At 48.4% G+C, this 22165-nt stretch overlaps 1 protein-coding gene across 7 annotated transcripts; it reads left to right on the top strand.

Annotated features, from left to right (window-relative positions):
- Positions 1 to 1272: 1272 nt before the first annotated feature.
- On the top strand, positions 1273 to 14949 carry NYX (nyctalopin). 7 transcript variants are annotated; one of them, XM_041487894.1, is made up of 6 exons: positions 1273 to 4011; positions 4384 to 4558; positions 8785 to 8851; positions 8995 to 9146; positions 9269 to 9319; positions 12811 to 14949. In XM_041487894.1, the coding sequence occupies exons 4-6, from the start codon at positions 9017 to 9019 to the stop codon at positions 14208 to 14210; spliced, it is 1581 nt and encodes a 526-aa protein (XP_041343828.1). In that variant the 5' UTR covers positions 1273 to 4011; positions 4384 to 4558; positions 8785 to 8851; positions 8995 to 9016; the 3' UTR covers positions 14211 to 14949. The 7 variants fall into 7 exon arrangements, with proteins under 7 accessions (XP_041343828.1, XP_041343829.1, XP_041343830.1 ...); XM_041487896.1 differs by having other exon boundaries at positions 1286 to 4011; positions 4384 to 5301; positions 8995 to 9087; XM_041487895.1 differs by having other exon boundaries at positions 1274 to 4011; positions 4384 to 5301; positions 8785 to 9087; positions 9219 to 9319.
- The last annotated feature ends 7216 nt before the right edge of the window (positions 14950 to 22165 follow it).

Below are 22165 nucleotides of genomic sequence, written 5' to 3'. Positions count from 1 at the left end.
GAGGATGTTTTGGATGCCCCAGAAGTGCTGCCCTATGTGGCCCAGCAGCTCCTTCCCCCTCCCACACCCTCATGTACCAAATGTGTCTCCCCTGTACAGCCCAGTAAGGCTCAGGGAAGTGTGAAAGTGCTGCTAACATCAAAGGGAAATAAAAATCATAGTGAGAAATTCTGGGTGGAGCACAGGTTTTTCAAGGGCTGTTGTATCTTGCAGAGCCCTGGTGTGATTTATTTTTAATGCTGAATGTCTGGCCCTCCATCTCATTTCCCACACGTGTCGTTTGCCCCCTCATTTATTTGTTTCCCACCATACAAGGAGGGCAGACACTCTCTGCTCTCTGTTATAACTCAAATTGGGCACGGTAGCTCCAACAGCTTGTTGAAACACACTCGTGGCTAGAGCCCAGCTGTTGTGGCACAGCTTCTCTGACAGGAGCACAGAGGGTTTTCCCCACCTGCCTGCAGGCTCCTGTGAGCCCAACACAGCCTGCATCCCTGGATGCAACCCAGAAATGGCTAAGGGATGAGCAGGCTGTGGTGCTGCTGCTGTCAAGCTTGCAGGAGGGGAGCTTTCCCTTCCAGCTGCCAGTTGCTAGGTTTGGGGCTCAGCACTGATCCCATCCAGGAGTGTCCATCTTTGGCTTTCCCTGCTGCAGAGGAGCTGCATCCTCTGCCACCATCAATTTGATGTCTCAGGAAAAAGTGCTGAACTCCTTGTCCCTCAGGTAACGAGGCCTTCTGCAGGTGGCAGGAAGCAGAGGCTTTTGCATGAGCAGAAGTGCTGTACTTCTGTGGTCCATAAATACACCCCAGTGTGGGGGATCTGCTCTCTTTGCCGTGTCGTGGCTGTGGGGGCTTTTTTTGGCAACACCCAGGGTTGGTATGGAGGAGGAGGTGTCAGCAGCCCATAAAAGCACAAGCAGGGAAGGAGTGGGAAGCAGAATATGTGGGTGTAAATGTGAGCTTATCTCCTGCAGTGGCAGTGTTCCCCTGCCACCCCCAAGCTCTGCTAGCTTTAATCATCTTAGAGCTGTGCAAAAACTCTGCATAGGTCAGGGGCAGGATGTTTGAGCAGCTGCATTGCTGAGCTGGAGGATCTAAACCCCTTGCACTTGGGCTTTGTGGAGGTGGCAGACAGCTCCCAATGGCCACAGCTCCTGACCCCAGGGCAGCTCCTGACCCCAGTGACTGCTCCATCCCCCTCTGGTGTGTCCTGGAGCAATGATGTGTTTCACATCTGGGCTTGATATATTCAGAGAATGCACGGCCACTGCATATCCAGTAAGGCCTGATAAGTTCATTTAACAAATCTTCCAGATCATCTGTGAGTGTACACTGCTCTAACCTCCTGTTTAATGTGCTGGTGATTGTGGTATTGAAGTTTATTCCTGATCTGCTGCTTTCTCCTTTCCTGCCTGCTTTGACCGAAAACAGAATTCTATTTTAGATCTATACCAGGTAATTATGTTTGCTTGGCATGTTGCAGTGCTCCTTGTTACATTGCATTCAGAAGTGTTAGTCAGGCAGGGGAAAGTGCCATGACAGGTGGAGTAAAATCACATTGCAGCCCAGCTGTAGCCCACCAGGTCCCTTTGTCCAAGAGTTCCAGGGCTTGTGGTTCATTCTCCCAAGTATTTGACCTGGCTACAGAGCAGGATCCTGACATAAATGCCTGAGTTAAGCAGAGACAGGTAAAGCGATGAACCTCGCCCAAATATTGACTCTATACAGGTGGGAGAAGGTGGCACAGATCCTGTCCTGGAGGTGGGAGAGATGAATTACCAGGAGGTAAATAAAGTGTCTGCTGAGTCCTGGGAGGGCTCTTGGCTTGGATAACTTACGGCCTGTTGTGCCTTTACTGCAGAAAGGCTGTTTCAAAAGGTGTTTGCAGAGCTGTGTGCAAGTTCATTGTGCACATTTTATGTGGCTGGAGGAGCTTTATCAGGATGAATGGACCCATGAGGACTAAGGGGAAATTAAGCAGGACTCCCTGCCATGTCCTTGCCTTCCTGTGTGCACTGTGCAGGCTTCCCATGAGATCACAAGGAACTGCAGGAGCCCTGCCTTGGGCAGCAGCCTGTGGGAAGCATGGCACAGGGACTTCAGCAGGACATGAGCAGCTCCCTGTCACTGTCCTGGCTGTGGGAGAGGGAGCTCCAGACAAAATTTACTGGAGAAACCCTGTCACCGAGTCACGAGGTGCAGAGAGGACCCCCTTGCTTTTTAAACTTCTCAGAGAGGAGCCTGAAGGTGTCTGGATGCAATCTTAGCCTCAGACTGTCAACAATCCAAATAACTTTGACCTTCAGGATTTAAAGATGGCAAATCAGATATGTTTATGTAAAACAAATTATTTATTATGACAAATGATTAGACAAAAGATCCTAATCAGAATTACTAACTACACAGAATAAAAGCTGAAACAACTGATAGTTATGTAGTATAACATAGTGCACTAAATTAATGCAATTGTATTAAAGGTAGCAAAAAGAAACATTGATGTAATTCACCATACCAACACTGAGAGTGGACAGGTCTCTTTCTCTTAACATTGAGGAGCAACCTTGAGGGGCGTCCCCACTCAAGGGAGAATCTCCACACACTGTTCAAGAAGGGGTATCTCAGAAGAACCTCTTGTATGGAAAGTGGACTGGATTTTGAGAATGTAAAGGAGCTGTCAGTCATATGCTTGCAGGCCAGTTTAGCAGCTTATCTGCCAAAGATTTGCCTTGCTGTTGGGATGCTGATTTGGGCTTGGTGTGCTCAACTGAGTTTCAGCTGAATTCAACACCAAAACATCACCTAGGACCCTTCTCAATCCACCCTGACAGATTTGCAAATAGGACATTGTCCACCGAGTTCTTGACCACATTCCAGGTCAAAGCATGAGGGGGCTTGGGGGGAAAGCATCCTGCCACAATTCCACAGGATAGAAATGACCCCACAGGTGGGCTGGAGCAGAGCAGAGCTGCTCCCCAGCTGCTGGGAAATGCAGCATGAGCCCACACTCCCCAGGGCTCCCAGGCTGTGCATGCCCACATCACTGCCACCCTCAGGTGGCACCTTCAGCAGGGAGGGCAGGCTGAAGGTCCAGGTGCTGCCAGCCTTGGGTATCCCCATCTGCTGTGTGACATGGGAGCAGCAGCTGCTCCTGGGGTGCACTCTGGACACTGGTGATGCCCTGCTGCACAGAAGGGCTGCTGGAAGGCAGGAGGGAGGGTTCAGGCTTCAACAGCAGTGGTTTTTCCCGAACAGAGAATCCTGAGCACAGCTGGCTGGTTTTAGTCAAGGCCAAGAGTCACAGAGGGGATGTGGGAAACATGGATCCAAGTCCCTCTTCAGTTTTAATTAATACGGATCTGAGCCCAGCTTCCCTCCCCTTCTCCAAGACAGCTCTGGGTATTGTGGAGAGTTACCAGCAGCCCAAATGATGTTGTTTTTCAGCACTGCATCCATACACGTCCTGCAGTAGGAAGCAGGAACTTGTTTCCCTGGCAAACACCCAGCCCCTCACTGCTCCTTTCTTGCTGGAAATGTTACTGTTTGATTGGCATGAGAGAGACATGGAACCACATCTGCAGGATGGGCTGGGAGAGGCCTTGTGAGCTGATGTAAAATCCAGTGGCGTGGACAGACTTGGAGAGGATCTCTGTCCTGCTCTTACCAAGCAGCGGGAGAATGTGACCTTGATGGAGGCCATGCCCGGGGCTCCTTGTCCTCTTTGTGTGGGGTCTGTGTGATGTCTTACAGGGCTGCTGGCAGAGGTTTGGGCTGACAGATGAGTGCACTGGCCCGTGGTTTGCTGTGCACTGCATCTGCTTCAGGCTGCCTACCCTAGAGTGTGCTGTTCCCTTTCAGAAATGCTCCTGCTGCAGCTGCAGCTCCTGAGCCACTCCTGCAGCACGGCTTGGCCTTCAGGCACCACCTGGGCCGGGGGTGAGGTCTGGTGTCCAGCTTGACCCTCTCTTCTTCTTGCTGTTTTAGTGGCTTTAATTCATCACTTTCCACATGGGTAAGTGGCTTTTTGGTGGCTATTTCTTGCCAAGTGCTGCTGCTGGCTGCCTTGTCTCATTCACAGACCAGGTGGTGAAGATTCCTCCTGCAGGATTGCTCCTGCAGGCAGCTGCTGTGCCCTTGGGCTGGGTTTGGGCATCGTGAGGTGCTCTCAGTCCACAGTCAGATGTCCATCAGGAGCCTGTCCCCACTCAGACCACTCTGTGATGGCAGCCCATGTGTGTGCAGCAGGGTCATGGCCCAGGGGGGATGGTGCTGTGAGCTTGAGGCCCTCCTTGCTGAGCATACACAGGGAGAACCTCATGGGGGGAGCCACACGAGCAGCTCTTCTGGCCAAGGGGTGTCTTGAAATGGTGTTGCTGTTCTGCAGGGCTGGGAGCAGGAGAAGGCAGGCTGGCAAGGACATGGCACAGCACCCTGAGGGGGCTGAGCCTGCTGTGAGGAGAACTGGAGCTTAATGCCTGGGCAAAGTTTGGTGGCCTCAGTCTACACAAAAATGAAACCCCTGCCTGCAGATGGAAATCTGTCCTCTCTTCTGAGCAAGGGTAAGCTCTTCAGCTACTTGCTCTCGGAGTCCTGGTTTGCTCCTCAGCTGCTTCTGCATCTCCTGTGGGCAGCCACACCACGCGTGCACCAAGGGCTATTTCTGGTGGTGGTGCACGCTGTGCTGCAGCTGCAAACCCCAGCACAGCCACACTGCTCCATCCTGTCTGCTCACAGCTCTGTGATCCTACCACAGGGCACATCCTCCCTGCCCCAAACTCACCCCAGCCGGGGCTGTGTGTGACCATCCTGTGTGCAAGCTGCTCCCGCAGGCAGTGCTGACAACAGGAGCTCTGCAGGGAAACGCTGAGGCAGCTCCTCCAAAGGTCACCCTGGTGATTACGAGCACAGGAAAGGCTCAGATGTGTGACAAAGCTGTGGCTGTGAGATGAGGGGAAGTGTGCACTGTGACTGCTGTTACAGGAGCTCAGGAAACCAAAGCCTGTGGAAGGAGGAGGGGCTCGGGCGCTCTGTGGCACGAGGACCTCACCCCCAGCACTGGTCCCATGAATGCAAGCAGCTGGTAGAGATAAAAACCAGGGCAGTGAAGATGTTCAGCCACCAGAGTCAGGCAGCAGCTCTGCTCCTTCACTGCCCTGGGAAGGCAGCACTTGGCTGGAAGCGTTGGGATGTGCAATGCTTGTGTTCCAGCTGATCCAGCACTGGTGTCATCAAAGCTGCATGGCTGTCTTGCCATCCTGTCAGAGAACGTGAGCCCTGCTGAGGGCCATGGTGGTGCCCACAGGTAAGTGCCAAAAGTGGATGAGATGAGAGCTGTCACCTCCAGTTAGGTAAAATTACTCCCACCGGCTGTTCTTGGACAAATTTGGAAAATAACAGGAATATTTTAATATACAAGAAGCAGCCCCCAGTAATAATTTAAAATAATATCATTGTATATTAGAGATAGGAGCTACCTACAGGTCCTTAAGTCATTATCACATGAAATGCCCCTGGCCATGAAGACATGGACTTTTAGAAGCAATCTTTGCTCCGAGTCTACACAGGATTGTCCTGCAAGGCAGACTTGTCCTCACTGCCAGCTGGTGAAGCTGTGCCAAAATTTATGTCCCCACAGCACACACCTCTGGAGCAGAGCAGGCTTCTTCAATCAGGACTCAATTCTCCAAATTCTTTTGGTAGATCAGACTAAAAAAGCCATTGTTTTTTTTTCAGTGGCAGCATGTCTCTGCAGCTTTAGTCTTGCCTCCACTGCTCTCTTGACCTCTGGCTTCTCTGACTTCCCAGAGATTAAAAAGAGCAGGATAGATCATGAGAAGAAACTTTTGGCAAAAAAAATTTAACAGCAGAGAGCTGCAGTAGCACAGTCTGTAGCTTCTCACTGTACTTCCAGCCTGGCAGCCACAGCAGTTTCCCAACACTGAGCATCTCCAGTGTGCTCAACCCTCAGCATTAACCAGCCATAAGTCATGCTCTAAATAATACTGAGATGTGGTTTAGAGCCCAAGTTTGTTTCTTTAGAGAATACATGCTGGTCTCCTTTATGTACACTCTGGTGTTTAAGCTTTCCTACCTAAGATGACAACAAACTTCTCCTTTTCAGGCCTCTTTCTCCCATTGTCATGCCCTTTCGGGGCCAAGGGTTATCAGGAAATGAGTCAGGAGTCACCAGAAGTTCACGAGGTCACTAGGTGCCCTGCTTGGTGCACCTGCAGTGCCCTGCTGAAGCCACTCACAGGGCAATGCTCCCTGACTTTCCTAGAAACTGGGACCTCAACTGCCTCCCAGTCCCATCTCCCCAGCCTGCCCCCAGCACAGGCTGAGCTGTGCTCTGTGCCAGGGGCTGGAGCTGTGCAAGGCTGCTGCCCATGGATGGTGCTCACAGTGCTGTGAGCTGTGGAACTGCTGCTGCTGCTGGGCAGGCAGGAGCTCTGGGGTGCCAGCACAGTGTGGCTGCTGAGGCTGGGGCTGGGAGGGCTCATGATGGGGCAGGAATGGGCTCTTCCAGCTGTGTGGCCTCCAGCCACAGTAGGAAATGCAGAGTGGGGCTGGGCTGGCTGCAGTCACTGCCCTGTGTGTGTGGGGTGGATGCTGATGGCACAGCTGCTGTCAGAAGCTCCTGCAGGAGCAAATGCTGTCTGTGCAGGTCTCTGGTGGGGCTGCCTGCTGCAGCAGCTCTCTCAGAGGTGTTCCCTGCCTGCCTTCCTCCAGCTGCTGCTGCAGCTGGCTTTGGCAGTGTCACCTCATCCGCACGTGGCTGCTGATTGCTCAGTAGGCACCTACTGCCACTGCCCCCCGCTCCAAAGGGGCTGCTGAGGTGCTCACAGTTTATCAAACCCACCAGTCCCCAACCCATCAGCCCCCAGCCACCTGCTGTGCATAGCAGAGGGTCCCAGTGCCCTTTATTTGGAATTGTGTCGGTCCTGCAAGCTGCTCCTCTGAGGGAGGTGGTTCTGCTGACCACAGAAACACTTCCCAGGGCTCAGTGGTCCTTCATGTCCCATCCCTCCAGCCCTTATATGTGCACATGGAAAAAGACCAGTGAGGCACAGGGGAGCCCCAACATCTCACAGAAATGTGAGATTCTGTGGTGCAGACCAGCCCCTCCTCGTTCCCTGAGAGCAGGTTTAGTGTTGCTGTGTAAACCCAGCTGCAGGTCTAATCCCTGGGGAGCTGCCAGCTGCTCAGACACCAGTTTGTCCCCAAATCCCACACACTCTCCTTGCCCTCTGCCTTCCCCCTTGCCAACAGCATGTGTGCACCTGGGGAGAGACATTCCTGGCACCCCTGATAAGGCTGTTGTAAATACTGGGGAAGAAAGAAGTGGGAATAGCACTTCCTCCTCCTCTCCTCTCCTCTCAGTTTCTTCATGGCTGTAAGGTCAGTGATCTCCTTTCTGTGGTCAGGGAGGTTGTGGCTTCCTGGTATTCCCATGGGAATCAGGGCTTCCAGGGCAGACATCAGCTGCTCCAGCATTGGTGAGGACCCAGCTGGTGCTGGTTCTGTCACCACAAGGTCTCCAGCAGCTTCAGCTCTGTGCTGGAGGCTGCAATGTGCCCATCTATGGCTTTGCAAATCTCTTTCCTCCTCTGCAAAACAGCGCTGTGCAAAGCACTGAAGTGCAAAGCTGGAGGGTTTATTACAGCAGGTGGTGGGGAAAGGCTTAAAATCTAAAATTCAGCTAAAATCTGTGCTCTGTGGGTCACCCCCTGCCCTCCAGCCTGCCCCCAGCACAGCCTGCTTACAGACTGTTGGGACAGACAAATTTCCTGAGGTGCCAGCCAGATGCCTTAAGACTGAGGGAAAGCCAAACCAAACTAAACCTGATGTAGCTGGGTGCTTTAATTTGCAGGAAGAGCTGTGCAGCAGCAGGCTGAATCTTTCTTGCTGCATCAAGCATAAATTCATCAGGTATTCTATTTCCTGGGAAAAAAAAATAAAGCAGAATAATTCACTTGGAAATAAAGAGTGGAGCTATTTTTCCCTCTGACACAGTGAATGCAATTACCTAAGGCATGGGAGGCTGAGATAACTCACTGATTCAGCCCCCACTCTCCAAAGAAACCATCATCATTCTGTCAGAAAAGGCTTTAAACTCCAATTCACATCCTGAATGCTAAAACATCACCACATACAGAAGCTGTCCTTATGATTTCCATGCACCAGCTGCTGCATCACAAGGAAAACACACTCATAGACAGGCCTGAATTTATTATTGTCAAGGCCATATACACAGTGCAAGCTCCCTGTATTTGCTGACCCCTTTTCCCATGCTGTTGGTGTCTCCTTGTCCATCAGGAGCAATTCCTAGTGAAGCAAAGCCCACTGGCACCCTGTTAGTAGTGTGTGAGCCACGCTGGGGCTGGGAAAATGTGCATGGGGGTTGAGAATCTCAGGCTGTGTCTGTTTGGAGAGCTCACTGCAGGCAAGCCATAAGCCTGTGATTCCCCCCAAATTTAATTCCATTTAGGCAGCACTCTCCCACCTCTTCTGCCATTACATAATGGGGAGCAGAGTAATGACTTTCAGCAATACTGTTTGAATGGCAGCAGTCCAATTCTGGACTGTATTTTTTTTTTTAATGGTGGGGGGAGAGCAGGTTGGCAGAGGGGAGAAAGCATCCGTTTGGTTCGTCTGCAATCCCTGTTTCGCTCTGGGAGCTTTAGAGGACAGACACATTCTTCCATCTCCGCTAATCCTCCTCTGATACAGAGGATTTTCCTGCCATTAAATGATAGCTTGTGAGAAAAAAATGCCAACTTTTCAGAGACTGACTCGTATGGCTAAGGGCAGCCTCATGAGCAGGAGGGAGGACACAGCCACTGCCTGGCCAGGTAAGCGACGCATCCGGGTGATTTCTGTTGGGAATTTTGGTTCCCACTATTTGATGCTAAGCTGGTTACACTCCTCTGTACCAGCACCTATTTCCTGGGGATAGAGCCAGTCCCTTACTGTTGGTGATCCTTTCCCACCTCAGATGAAAGGAATCTGCCTTTGGCATGGCTTGTGGGAAGGACGCAGATGAGCTCCTGAAAAGCAGTGGCACAAAGCTGCAGGATTCCCTGAGAAGGTCAGTGGTGGAAGAAAGATACTCACCAGGAAGGTGCTGGGGACTTCTTCAGTTTGAAAGTGTGTGAGAGAAGAGCATTTTCCTTCATCTTCCTTTCTAAACATAGATCTTTTTGTGGAAAAATGATGCAGGGAAATGACAGAGGATGACACCCGTCTCTATTCTTCCTGTGTGCTTTTAGATCCCTTAAGTTTGCTTGCCAGACCTGAAATGCCACTAGAGACTAATCAAGGTAATGTTTGCCATCGTTCTAAATGGTGAGTATACTCTTATTCTGCATTATCCAGTAGTGGATTAGACAGATCATTTGGAAAGGTGGTGGCTAAATATTCAATTATTTACAATCATTGTCTCTTTACCCTTCTTAAGAATCTGCAACCTTTCTTTTTTGTTTCTTTTCCTTTGGTCTCTCACTCTTTTTTCCAAATACTGAGTTACTGTAGTATTTAAAAGAGTGAAAGATATCATCCATGGAAGGAATTTTTTTTATTCTTTAATGTCACAAATGTTTTTGACCTTACTGCTCTATTTCACCCTTTTGCTCAAACACACATCTCATTTGAGTGCTCAAATGTGTCACTGAGGGGCTGAAAGCTTCCAGTGCTGCCCTTTTTTAGGGAAAGGGAAGGAGTGAGGTGGGAAAGATGGGAATGTTTCAGGCTATGTTAATCAGAGGAGATCTCGCCAACGGGGAAGAGCTGATCTCTTTTTCCTTGAGCAACAGTTCTCCAAGGGTTTGGTAAGGTTCATTGGAAGATTTTTCCCAACTTTCTTGCCAGGGGAAAGAGGGGAAATTGCCCACAAAGGCTGCATTGCTGAGGAGTTTCTCTGAGCTCAGTTTTCTCGTTGGATGGTCCTCACACTCTTGCTGTCCATGTCTCACACATTGCAAAGATGCACTTGTAAAAAGAGATCTTAGAAGCCTGCTATGAAATGCCACTTGCAGAAGACCCAGATTTGGCACCTGTGTATAAGGAAAACAGGCTGGATATGGCTGGGGGGCAGACATTTCCTTTATTGAGTGATTAGAGGAGAAGGAGGGTGGGGAAGGAGGGGATCTGTTTATCAGGAGGCTCATTCCTACACTGCCCACCATGTGCACAGCAGTGGGTGGAGGTCTGCTCTGAAGGCCAGGGATGTGACTGAGCTTGGGCAGCTGGAGCTAAACATGGATCTTGCTCAGGACAGCCTCACCTATAGGACAGCCTCTGCACAAATGCCCCTCTGGATGTCACCCTGAACCCACACAAAGCTCCCTACCAGCAGAAGTCCTTGCATCCATGATTTTCCAGACAACCACCTGCAGTCAGACATTTGGGAACAGGCAAATCCTTAATCTGTCTGGCCCTCAGTTTATGTAACTGCCTAACAAAAACAACATATGCCCCTGCTGGCACGCAGAGGATGGACTGGTGCAGAGGGGAGCAAACGAGGCAGCCCCTGGGCAGGCTGCACAAAGAAAGAGCAATCTGAGACCAGCTTATTGTTCCTCTTCTTGTCCTTAAACTCCAGCTGTTGTCAGGAGGATTGAAGAGGACTTTCCTTTAGCTGTGGCTGTTAGATAAGGGCATGGGAAAAAGAGGAAGAGCAGACAAACAAAATGACAACCTGTCTGAAATACTTTCCACCTCCCAGAGTCCTTCACTATCATTTATCCTTGAAGTGGTGTTGTTTTGCTAATTCTCCAGTCACAATAGTGTGCCCAGGCATGATGAGACCTGAATTTTGATGAAGAGGCCACAGCTCATCCTTTTGTCATGCTCTCTGTGTATTTAAATGCCTTTCCTACATGCAATAACCAGAATGGTTTGAACAGACCCAGGCTCCAGGGCAGCTCCTGGGTTGATGCCCTTCAGCAGGGCCTTGCCCAGCAACTGGTTTTGCAAGTCTCTTTTACACAGGCAGTGTAAAGTCCTAACTACAGCCCCATGCATGTTGTCTTTAGAAAGGATGGAGGAAAGGCAGAGCAATCGTAGCCCAAACTGTCTTTTGTCCTGTACATTAAAGCCTTAAGGACTGCAAAAATAAAACTTGATGCTTGCTGAAGCTGACGCTTCTTGGCATATCACCTCACAAGTCTGTTTTATTAAAAATGCCCATGGGAATACAGCTGTAGAGGGCAATCCCTGTGCTGCAAACCACAGGGAGAGGCAGCCCAGCTGCTGGGAGTTTCCCCTCTGGACATTCAGCAGGAATATGGAGGAACCCCCCCTGATCCCAGCAGCCCAATAATAGAGGTGGCTGTTGGTAAATCTCTTGGGATCTCATGTTTTGCTGAAAAAAAAAGAAGAAAAGGGTTATGTTTGTATGGCAGCTGATAAACTGCAGCAGAAAACCATTTTGCAGCAGCAATAGCACCATTTCATATTTATGACTACATGGAGATCGCTGGTGTGGCTGCTCATTTTGTGGAGGAGAAGGTAGGGTGTGTCTGGGAGAGCAATTAGGAAAACTGCCTTCAGGTCTTCCTCTCTAATGAGTTTATATTCATGGAATCAGAGAAAGGAAGGGACCTAAAAGATCATGTCATTCCAAGCCCCCTGTCACGAGCAGGGACACCTTCACTAGACCAGGTTTCTCAGAGGTTCATCCAGCCTGGCCTTGAGCACTGCCAGGGTTGGGGCATCCACAGCTTCTCTGGGTGTCCTGTGCCAATGCCTCACCACCCTCACTGTAAAGAATTTCTTCCATATATCTAACCTAATTTTTTCTCTCTTTCAGAGGGGAAAAGCATTTAGCAGTAAAAAAAATCTGTTTTCAGATTTTTTTTTTTTGACTGGATGTTTTTTCCCTGCAAAAATCCTGTCTGTGGAGGCTGATGTCTCTGAGTCCTTTTGCTCGTTTTTGCTCTTCTCTCATTTCTCCCAAGAGTCTTCTTCTCTTCCTTGTTGTTCACCCACGTGTGTGGGACTAAGCTGGGGGGAAACAACCTCCCATGTCAGGCTGATAAAGGACAAAGTGGCTGCTCCCATCAAACATAAGGCACTATGGTGACTTTTGAGAATTGGCAAAGCAGCAAAAACTGTGCTGGAAATGCAGAGTTTCTCATCTATGATGAGATCATGAAGCCAGCAGTTGAACAATATCTTAGTTTGTTTTCACTCACGCTGTCATAGCAGTACACAGTGGGAATGTGTTTTCAAACACTGCATTTAATCTCCTTAAGAGCTGAGTTCCCCTTCCAGTGCTGCACCAGCTCATGGCTCTGGTGGAGAAAGAAAGAAAAGAAAGAAAAGAAAAGGAAGGAAGGAAGGAAGGAAGGACACATTTTGGGCAATTAATTGATCTCCCCTGCCCATTGTCAGACTCAGGATATACTGCCATCCCCTTTTCACACCCAGGAATGCTGCAACCCACCCACAGCTGCTGTCCTTCAATGCATTTCTGCCTGCTCCCTGGCCAGACCATGTCCCCATCAGGCAGCAGAGAGAGCCCAAAAGAGACACTTGAGAAACACTGAATTCCAGGTGAGCCCCCTCCTGGGGAGAGGAATTAATCAGAGGTTATGTTCTAGGTGACATACATCCTCAGCAGGTTTAGAAAGTCCAGAAGATCTTTAGGAATTTTACACAAGAGCTCCTCAGTCAGCACTGGTGTACAGGTGGCAATTAGCTGGGCTAAAGGGGAGGAAAAGAGAGTGCAGTTTCTTTTTGCTGCTCTGACTAATTAATTTGCTAACGATGCATTCTTTTCTCTCCTGCCCTGCCTCTGTGGGGATGGCAGTGATCCTTTGGGTCCCACAGGTGCATGGGGTGTGGGCCTGCGTGCGCTCCTGCCCTCCCAGCTGCGTGTGCACCCCAGAGAGGAGCTGCTCCGTACTCTGTGACCGCGCCGGGCTGGGGCAGATCCCCAGCGAGTTCCCCTGCGAAGCCTCCTCCATCAACCTGGATAAAAACAGCATCAAGTTCCTGTCTGAGAGGGCCTTCGGGACGCTGCCTTCCCTCAAATCCCTGTCACTCAACCACAACAACATCTCCTTCATCACGCCGGGCGCGTTCAAGGGGCTGCCCAGCCTGACGGAGCTGAAGATGGCCCACAACGAGTACATTCGCTATCTCCACACTCGGACCTTCACCGCGCTCCGGCGCCTCGTGAGGCTGGACCTGGCCGACTGCAACCTCTTCAACATCCCAGACAGGATCTTCATCGAGCTGCCTGCTCTGCAGGAGCTGTTCTGCTTCCAGAACAACTTCCGAAGGATCCCGGGTGCCATCAGGGGCATGGAGAACTTGACCCATGTGTACCTGGAGAGAAATAGGATCGAAGCGGTGGCCTATAACTCCCTGCAGGGCCTGACCAAGCTGAAATACCTGAATCTGCAGGACAACAAGATAAATGTCATCCACGAGCGAGCTTTTCAGGGCTGTCAGAGGATGGAGTACCTGTACCTGAATGACAACTTGATCAGTGAGCTTCCAGAAAACTCTTTTGATGGCCTGAGGCGCCTGAAGATGCTCAACCTGGGGGGGAATTTTCTCAGGAACATTTCCAACACCTGGTTCCGGGACTTGGGGGAGCTGGAGTTCCTCTACCTGGACCGCAACAGGATCAGCTACATCGAGGAAGGGGCTTTTGAGAACCTCACCAGCCTGGTGGCCCTGCACTTGAACAGCAACAACCTGACTACGCTGCCCTTCTCCGTGTTCGAGCCCGTGTACTTCCTGGGGCGGCTGTACCTCTTCCGCAACCCCTGGGAATGCGACTGCCGCATCGAGTGGCTCAAGGAGTGGATGGAGAACTACAGGCTGGTCAGGGATATTCCGTGTGCCTCCCCCTCCTCCGTGGCTGGGGTTGATCTGACGGACGTGCTCTTCGAGAGGTCTCCCGAAGGTTACTGTCTCGACCCGGAGGAGCTGAACGTCACGTCCGAGCGGCCGACCGCAAGCGAGGAGCCTTGGTCCACCACGGAGAGCAAGTTCAACAGCCTTATCTCCAAACTCCTGCTCCAGATGGGCCTTCCCGAAGAGGTGGCAAATGCCACTGAAGTGTACAGTAACAGCACGCAGCCGGACGGACAGACTGAAGGGGTTTCTTCCGGCGTGGGGGAGGACAGAACTGAGGCTGACTCCTCTTCCTTGTACCCCCCAGCACTTTTGACAGCGATTGTTCTGCTGTGCAAATAGTCCAAGGGCTGGATGGAGCAGGGGTTCTGCTCAAGTGTTTAGACCCTGCACCTACTTAGTCATCAGAGAAAAGTTTTATTGTGGGCCTCTGATATGTAAAGGGCTCCAAACTCTTCCAGGCTGGGTTTGTTGGATCTGGCTCCAGATTCCCCTGGGAGCTGGTGGGATCCGGGTCCCACTCTGGGTGACAAACCTGCCCTGTGGGTGTCCCAGAGGCTCCTGGCTACCCACAGGGAGATGAGCAGCACTATGATTGTGCCTGGAGATGTGTGATGTTCTGCTGGGAAAGGAGGGAAGAGGGCTCTATCTGTGGGGTGTTTGTCCCATCAGGCCAGCTTGAGAGAGCAAGATGTTCCATGGTGACTCAGCTTCGTGAGAGCAAGATGAGGCTGCAAAACTGGGCCCCTCTTCACGTCCTGACAGACACCCACACCCACAGCAGATGCTGCTGAACAACAGGAAATTATTCCTGATTTCCCCCAGTGGGTGCAGGAGGGAGCAGGGCAGTCCTGGACAACATCCAGGGATGCCGCAGGAAACATGTACAGGCCTCATGGAGACATCCAGGGAACATGTACAGGCCTCATGGAAACATCCAGGGAACATGTACAGGCCTCATGGAGACATCCAGGGAACACGTACAGGCCTCATGGAGACATCCAGGGAACACGTACAGGCCTCATGGAAACCTCCAGGGAACACGTACAGGCCTCATGGAAACATCCAGGGAACACGTACAGGCATCCAGGGATGCCGCAGGAAACATGTACAGGCCTCATGGAGACATCCAGGGAACACGTACAGGCCTCATGGAAACATCCAGGGAACATGTACAGGCCTCATGGAGACATCCAGGGAACACGTACAGGCCTCATGGAAACAAGGAAAGTGCCTGGGGGGACACCTGCCCCAGGCACACCTGGAATGGGCACAGTATTTTGGCTGTGACCACAGGCAGGATTTTGATCCTTTCTCCCCCCCTGTTATTCTGATACTGGCACAGGAGAGCCAGATGGACCCGTGTTTGTCCAAACATTCTTCTCTGAGGCAAAGCTACTTAACCTACTTATTCAAATAATTTCAATGTGTTTAATTTTTCAGTGAATATATTGTTTCAAGGAATACTTATTTTTAAATTTGTAGATTGTTTCATGGCATGGCAGCAGGAGCAGAGCATGGTGATGACGAATGCAACCAGGCCCTATGAAATATTTTGTATTTCCACCACTAATATGTATCTTGTAGTGTTTCATATTATGCCATATTGATAATTTTCTTTTATACAACATCTTAAGTGTTTTATCTTTGAACTTCTCAATACCAGCTGCTAATATGACCAGAAAAAAATGATGTTTTATGTATCAAAGCATATTAATAAAATAATTTGATATTTTACTCACAAAAATAAATTAACTGCTCAAACCTAGGTTTTGGGGTTTTTTTGAGATCCTTGAACAACTCTGGTGATTTTTTTTGTAGGCTACTCAAATGGGTGCACATGAGTGTCCTTTCATGGCCTAGAGAAAATGGCAAGCTATTTATTGCAACATAAGTACTTTCACTTAGAGCCTGACTGTGCTTATGTTTGTGTTAAGCAGCAACACTTGAAAATATAAGTGACTATATAGAGATCCATTTCTGTCCAAAAAGATCTACTGCTTTCTAATTAGTGCCAGAGATTTCCAGAGGAAAGCTGAGTCCAGGGAAAACCAAGCTTGCAATGGCTTCTCAGTTATCTGTAGCTCGACCACAGTTTCCCCAGGGAATCAAAATGCCAGATGGTTTGATAAATGCCTATTTGACCTGTTCCGTGAACTAAATTCAATGAGTTTGGATTTCCAGGCTATTTATGAATCCATTAATCTTCTTAAGTGCTAAATTCATCTGAGTATTATAAGAGGCTGTTTTTCAAACCTAGTCCAGCCTGGTGCTGTAGAGGCATATTAGGTTAAGGATGCCTTTACAGGAGCATTGTTTCATCCTGTCAGGGGAGGTTTATCAATAGGCCTGGCACAGATGTAGGACACAAATGACTGTATTTCACTTCCTATAAGTACAGATGCCTCATGAGTGAATTGTTTTTATAACCCACATGTTCATTTTCCATGGTGGGGCACAATAAAGCTGAAGATCACCTTCCTGTGCAATTGCTGAGTGGCTTTCAAGTTAACCAGTGCTTCAAAGATGCTCCTGCTTTATCTGCAAGATGCAGATCTGAATGTGAAGTGTCTTAAAATGTTGGTTTTAGCAGAGATTGTGCTGTCAGGTGATGGGCAAGAGGGCTGTACATTGTACTCAGCTGTGTGACAGCAGAGACACTGATCTTGGGGCTGATGGTTTAAGTGTCTCTTGTGTTCAGACACCTGCCTGGCCCAGAGAGCTTTCCCTGTGCTGCTCTGACACAGCCTGGAGAGTGCTGGCTGACCTTGTGCTGTGTGTAATGTCTTCATCTTCCCTGCAGGAACCGGGACAGACTCTGTGCTCTCCTGCTCTGAAATCCTGCTCTGAGCTGAGAGATCAGCAATGTGTGTTTCCAGGGGCACAGAGCAGCTGGCACATGGCACTCCAAATAGATTGGGAAAGGTCTGTGAGCCTGTGGTTGCTTTTCTTCTCTACTCTGTGCTGCTCATTCCTTGAGGAGACACTAGAACTGCCTACTTCATTCTTTCATGATTCTTGTTCATAAACTCTTAGCAAATGGCTTGTTTGATTACTCGGACAGGTGACAACTCATAATTACATTTTGTTGGATAAATATTTTTATTTTTTTTTTTTTTTTATATTTTCTTAGACCAGGCTCTCTCCGCAAAATTGTGCTTCAGCTGGTAAACCTGAACCAGCTGTTGGTTACAAGTCTGTGGCTCAGAGTCCCTTCACAAATCAATGCTGTTTTCAAAATCTGTCCCTGGACTGGGACACCTCCAAAGATGCCAAACCTTTGTCTGTTTGGAATAACTGCAAATCTTTTTCAGCAAAGTGGTGCTCCCAGTCCTGCCCTCAGCATGAGGTGCTGAGATACAGTTTGAAGCAGTGGGAAGGGATGTGAGCTGCCTGGAGTAAGGATACACCTTCTGACTGGAGTTTATTCAGAGAGCTGGTGCTCCCAGGCACCTGAGGTCTGGGAGAAGGCAATTTGTTTTAATGTGTGGTACCTGGTGACACTGCACTGCTCTGCACTGGTGCAACTGGTTTTCATGCTTTACAAGAGTTACTGTTGGAGCAGAGGGGAAAAGCTGTCAATGTAAACAGAGGAAACAAACAATTTGATTTTTGGATATACAAGCTGTGAAATGAAGATATTGGCTGTTTTGCTTCTCTTGTGATTATCATATTTTTCTGCTTTGGAAAGAAACATGATGTGCAGGACATGAGGAATCGCTGTCCTTTCCTAGAGAGGCAGCAGCTGCTGGCCAGCCAAGGCTCAGGAACTTCATGGCCAGTTTTCAAGGGTGTTGTATTTTGGCTAATTCTTGTCTTTAATTTACTAGGTTAAAAAAAATTAATTTACTAGGTTTTCCTTTGATAATTTCTGTGGTCACAAATACAAGAGGAACCAAATCAACTGAGTTAAATTCCAGAAAATTGGTGTGCCTGCTCTGGAGGACATCAAGCTTTGCAAGAAAATAGCCTGTCTTGGTCACTCCTGCTCCAGTGTGAGCTTCAGAAGTCAGAGTTAGTTTGGGTGAGAAAACAGTGATTGTAAATGCCTGCTTTTGCAGAATCAAGGTATGGGATTGCTGCAGAAACACTAAAAATACTGATCCTTCCTCTTCCCCCACCCAAATCTGATAGAGATCGGTGGAGTTTGAAGGTTCTGCTGCAATAACCTTCAAAGCAGTTTTAAAAGAACTTTAAAGAAAATACTAACTATGGAATAAAGACCAGAAATTATAATTAAAAAAAAAAGGTATCACAAGTATTACTGCAAAGAAAAACATATAGCTAATATTTAAAACATAAACCTAAATGTGTGCAAGATCAGCACCAAAGTTCCATTTCTCATGGGGCAAGGCTGGTATTTTAAACTCCAATATAAAGATGAATACAGAAAATAGATATCTCTGGACTCCAACACTGGACAGAGAATTATCTATGCCTCTCACCCAAAGCCTGATTTTGTTGATGCTGTGGTTACTTGAACCAGTCTGATCTTGTACTCTGTGGTTAGTTTTAGCCTTGAATGGGAGAAGTCAATTTCTTCTGCAGTTCTTCTCAACTTTGACCTTCACCACATCCTTTGATTATTTTTGTACTTCCTTCTTAATCTTTTAAAGGACTGTTTTAGAGTTAATTCTTAACTTGCACATCACAAATCTTGTATTCTCAATGAAAAATACTGAGGCATTTCAAAAAGACCTGAAACTACCATTTGTTTTTCTGTGCACACCTGATGGTTTACTCTTCATGCATATTCTGTGTATTTGCCATTTGGATTAACAGCTGATTTCACTTTGTGCTTGTTCAGTAGGTTTTGTCCTGTGTCAGGAGCTTCTTGATGTAGCTGGAGCTTTGCAATGAGGCTTGTTCTGCCTCCTCTTGTATTCCACACTCTCCTTTCCATTCCTCCTCTCCTCACCTGCTTGTTTTCCAAGCCAGGACTTGCCTGAGCCCTCACTGTGCTGCTCCAGCAGGGCCAGCTGTGGTTGGAACTGGGTCACTGCAATGGCCAACACCAACACTGCAAAACCAACACTCAACCCTTCCCTCTTTTTTTTTTTTTTTTTTGTTTTTTCCCCCTATTATTTCCCCTAATATTTTGTAAGTCAGGTTGGGCCATAAGTGGGTCATAAACTGGGGATAACTGGAATAAAATGCTATTGTTATATCTGAAAGGGGGGCAAGCTAAATGGGAAGGCTGGTGCTCAATTGCTGCTCAGTTTGCTTAGACTGAGGGCAGACCCACAGGCACAAGGATCTTGAGAAGAGGCTTAGGGAGTTCTTGGGCTTTGTGGGGGCAGATCAGGGGACAAACAAGTGAGCACTGAGCCCCTGGTGAGATGAGGATGTGCTGAACTCACAACAAACTGTGGCATGCAGCCAGGTGTAAAAATATGTGTAAAAATATAAGTGGTTTTACTTCTGGGCTTTTGATGATGAGAACAAGGCTGAGTGCACAGTGCCAGGCTGGGCAAATGTGATAAATCAGTAACAAAGGACAACCAGCTGTGCCCACCTAAACTGGGGTGGAATTGGCAGCAGCAATTCCTCACAGTGCTGAATGATTATGTGTCAGTGTGCTGTGACAATAAGAAATACATCAGACTCTAAGTGGACAGACACTTTCCTGATGCATGAGACCGGTAAAGAGCCAGAGGGCAAAACACAGAAATAAATTATAAACTTGCAATCAGACAAAGCTGGTCCTACAAAGATCCTTTTGTCTGTGTCTAAAGCACCAGTGAGCAAGCCAGATATCCAGTGCTGCATGGACCATGGGCAATGTGGGACACAAATGACCACAAATTCTAGGGATGGGTGAGACATCTCTGCTCTGTGCCACAGAGCACAATGACCTTCACCAGAGGAACCCCTGATGATGTGAAGTTGATTTTGATTCACAGAGCTTTTCTCTTTTCCTAAGAGTGGGGCTGGGTTTCTCTGTTCTTGGCTCAGACCTTGTCTGTCTGTGGTGGCTTCTCCGGTGATGCTGCCAACCTTTATGACCAAATCTCACCTGTGGATCTGTGACACCTAAGGGCCAGCCCAGGGCACCCCCTGGCCTAAGGTTAACAGAGCACAGGAGGCATTTATGCCAACACAAAGGAACAAAAATCACCATGGAGCTCTCAAGGATACAGAGCCTATCTTTTTGAGAGGAAAATTTTTTCATTAAATCACTAAAACAGGACAAATCACTGACTGATAGAATGGCTTGGATTGGAAGGGATCTTAGAAATCACCTAGGTCAGGTTGCTCAAAGTCTCAACCAATCTGGCCCTGAACATTTCCAGGGACTGGGCATTCACAACTTCCTTAGGCAACCTGTGCCAGTGCCTCACCACTCTCACAGTAAAGAATTCCTTCCTCATACCTCATCTAACCCTCCCCTCTTGCAGTTTAAAGCCATTCCCCCTTGTCCTATCACCATATTCTCCTGCAACAAGTCCCTCTCTATCTTTCTTGTAGGTCCCCTTTATGTACTGGAAGGCTACAGTGAGGTCTCCCCTGAAAAAAAGTGTTTGTCAGAAAGAGTTTGGAAAACAAGTGACAAACCAGACAGGAGGGAGATGCAGGTCAGCAGGGGAAGGAGAGTTGCAAGTGGTGTCACACTGGAGAACAGGGTTTAGAAAAACAATGTCCCAAAGCTGTGAACTGGAAATAAACAAAACAAAAGGGACCTACATCCATCCCACAGACTGCAAGGTCCTGGATTTTAAGGTCTGTGGGCAGCTTCCTTGGCTCAGTGAAGTGCTCCTGGTGAGCATCTATGTTCCCATCTTCCAGCCCTGGGAATTTCTAATCTCTCAGTCTTTGGCCACTGGAGCCACAGAACCACGGAATATTCTGAGTTGGAAGGGACCCCAGTGGAAGATCTTCCACAGGATGCCGCCTGTGCAGCTCAGTATTGAAAGTGTTATCCAGTGTTATCCACTGAAATCCAGATTTGAATCCCAAAGTTGGGATGGGGTAAAATCTCTGATGAAACCCCAAGTCACCTCACATGGACCCTGCCTGCAGTTTCTGCTGGGGGCTGGGGACTGCTCAGCCTCACCACTGGCATTGTTGGCACCTTGCAGCCTTACCTTGACTTGAGTCTAAAACACGTGGTGTCATGTCCCCAGTACATCCTGATCACAGGCGACACTGCAGGAGGGAAGTGCAGGAAGAGGTGAAGGGACTTACCCTGTTCTGCACAGCAGATGACTCCTGCACAGCTCTCCGGTTCTGCTGCTCTGTTTCTGAGCCTTTGCCTTTTTATTTTCTGAGTAGACACTTTTCTACCAGTTCATTCAATCCTACTGTTTCATTTTTATTGGCCGGTACCTTAAAAATCCGAATTGGGCTGGGTATGAACTCCTGAAGTGAGCATGTGGAGTGAAGTTCAGGAATTTTCAAGTGACAAGAGATAAAAAACCTGACAACTGAACTATCAGCAGTGTCACCCTTCCCTCAAGGCTCATTACTGCACACAGCCAGGACTGAGTGTGTGAGACACAGGCAGGGAGGATTTCATCACTCTGTGGATCCTAAAAGGTCATTTCTAGTGTGAGACGGGGCATGTGAACCCCAGGCAGCCCCAGAGCCCACAGGACCCAGCTGCAGCACAGCTGGGACAGGCAGGAATGGGGAAGTAGATAGTGACACCCCCAGTGATCTCTCACTCTTTAGCTGTTTTAATGATCAAACCAGATAAACATGTTAAAAACATATTAATAAAAGTACATGTCAAGACAGAAAGTCAAAGATTCTTAAATTATTTTGAATTTTTCCATTGCCCTCAGAGGCTTAATATCACAAACTACAGCCAAAGGGATAACATTGAGCCCAGCAGCCCACAGGACAGTTGAAACATTTTATTTTCTACCTGAAATCTTGCTAATTTAATATCACAAATTGTAACAAGATGATGTTGGCAGAGTGGAACCCTCAAATGGCTGGCACTGACATTCCTTGGAGGCTGCTCTGGGCAGGGGCAGCTGCTCAAATCAACAAGGTATTTTCCTGGAAGAAGGATCTTTCTCCTCTTCCTTTCCTAACTTGGGAAATACCCTAAAGCCTTTAGTGCAATGCTTATTTTGATGAGTGGAGAACCAGAATATTTTACTTTAGGAGGGTTGTCATGATCAGTAACTTGTACATTTCAGAGACAAATCTTTTTTATCCATTACAAAGTTTACTTGTCTGCAATTTCCCCCCTAACAATAAATAAAAAAAAAAAGTTTTGAAAGTTTTCATAATAAACAGAAAACAACCTTGTGGGATTTATCTTCTTTCACTTTTGGTGTAACTTCATA

The sequence above is a fragment of the Pyrgilauda ruficollis genome, unplaced genomic scaffold (assembly GCF_017590135.1).
Source record: "Pyrgilauda ruficollis isolate IOZ18807 unplaced genomic scaffold, ASM1759013v1 scaffold85, whole genome shotgun sequence".
NCBI classification, from domain to species: Eukaryota; Metazoa; Chordata; class Aves; order Passeriformes; family Passeridae; genus Pyrgilauda; species Pyrgilauda ruficollis.
This window is presented reverse-complemented; position numbering and strand designations above follow the sequence as displayed.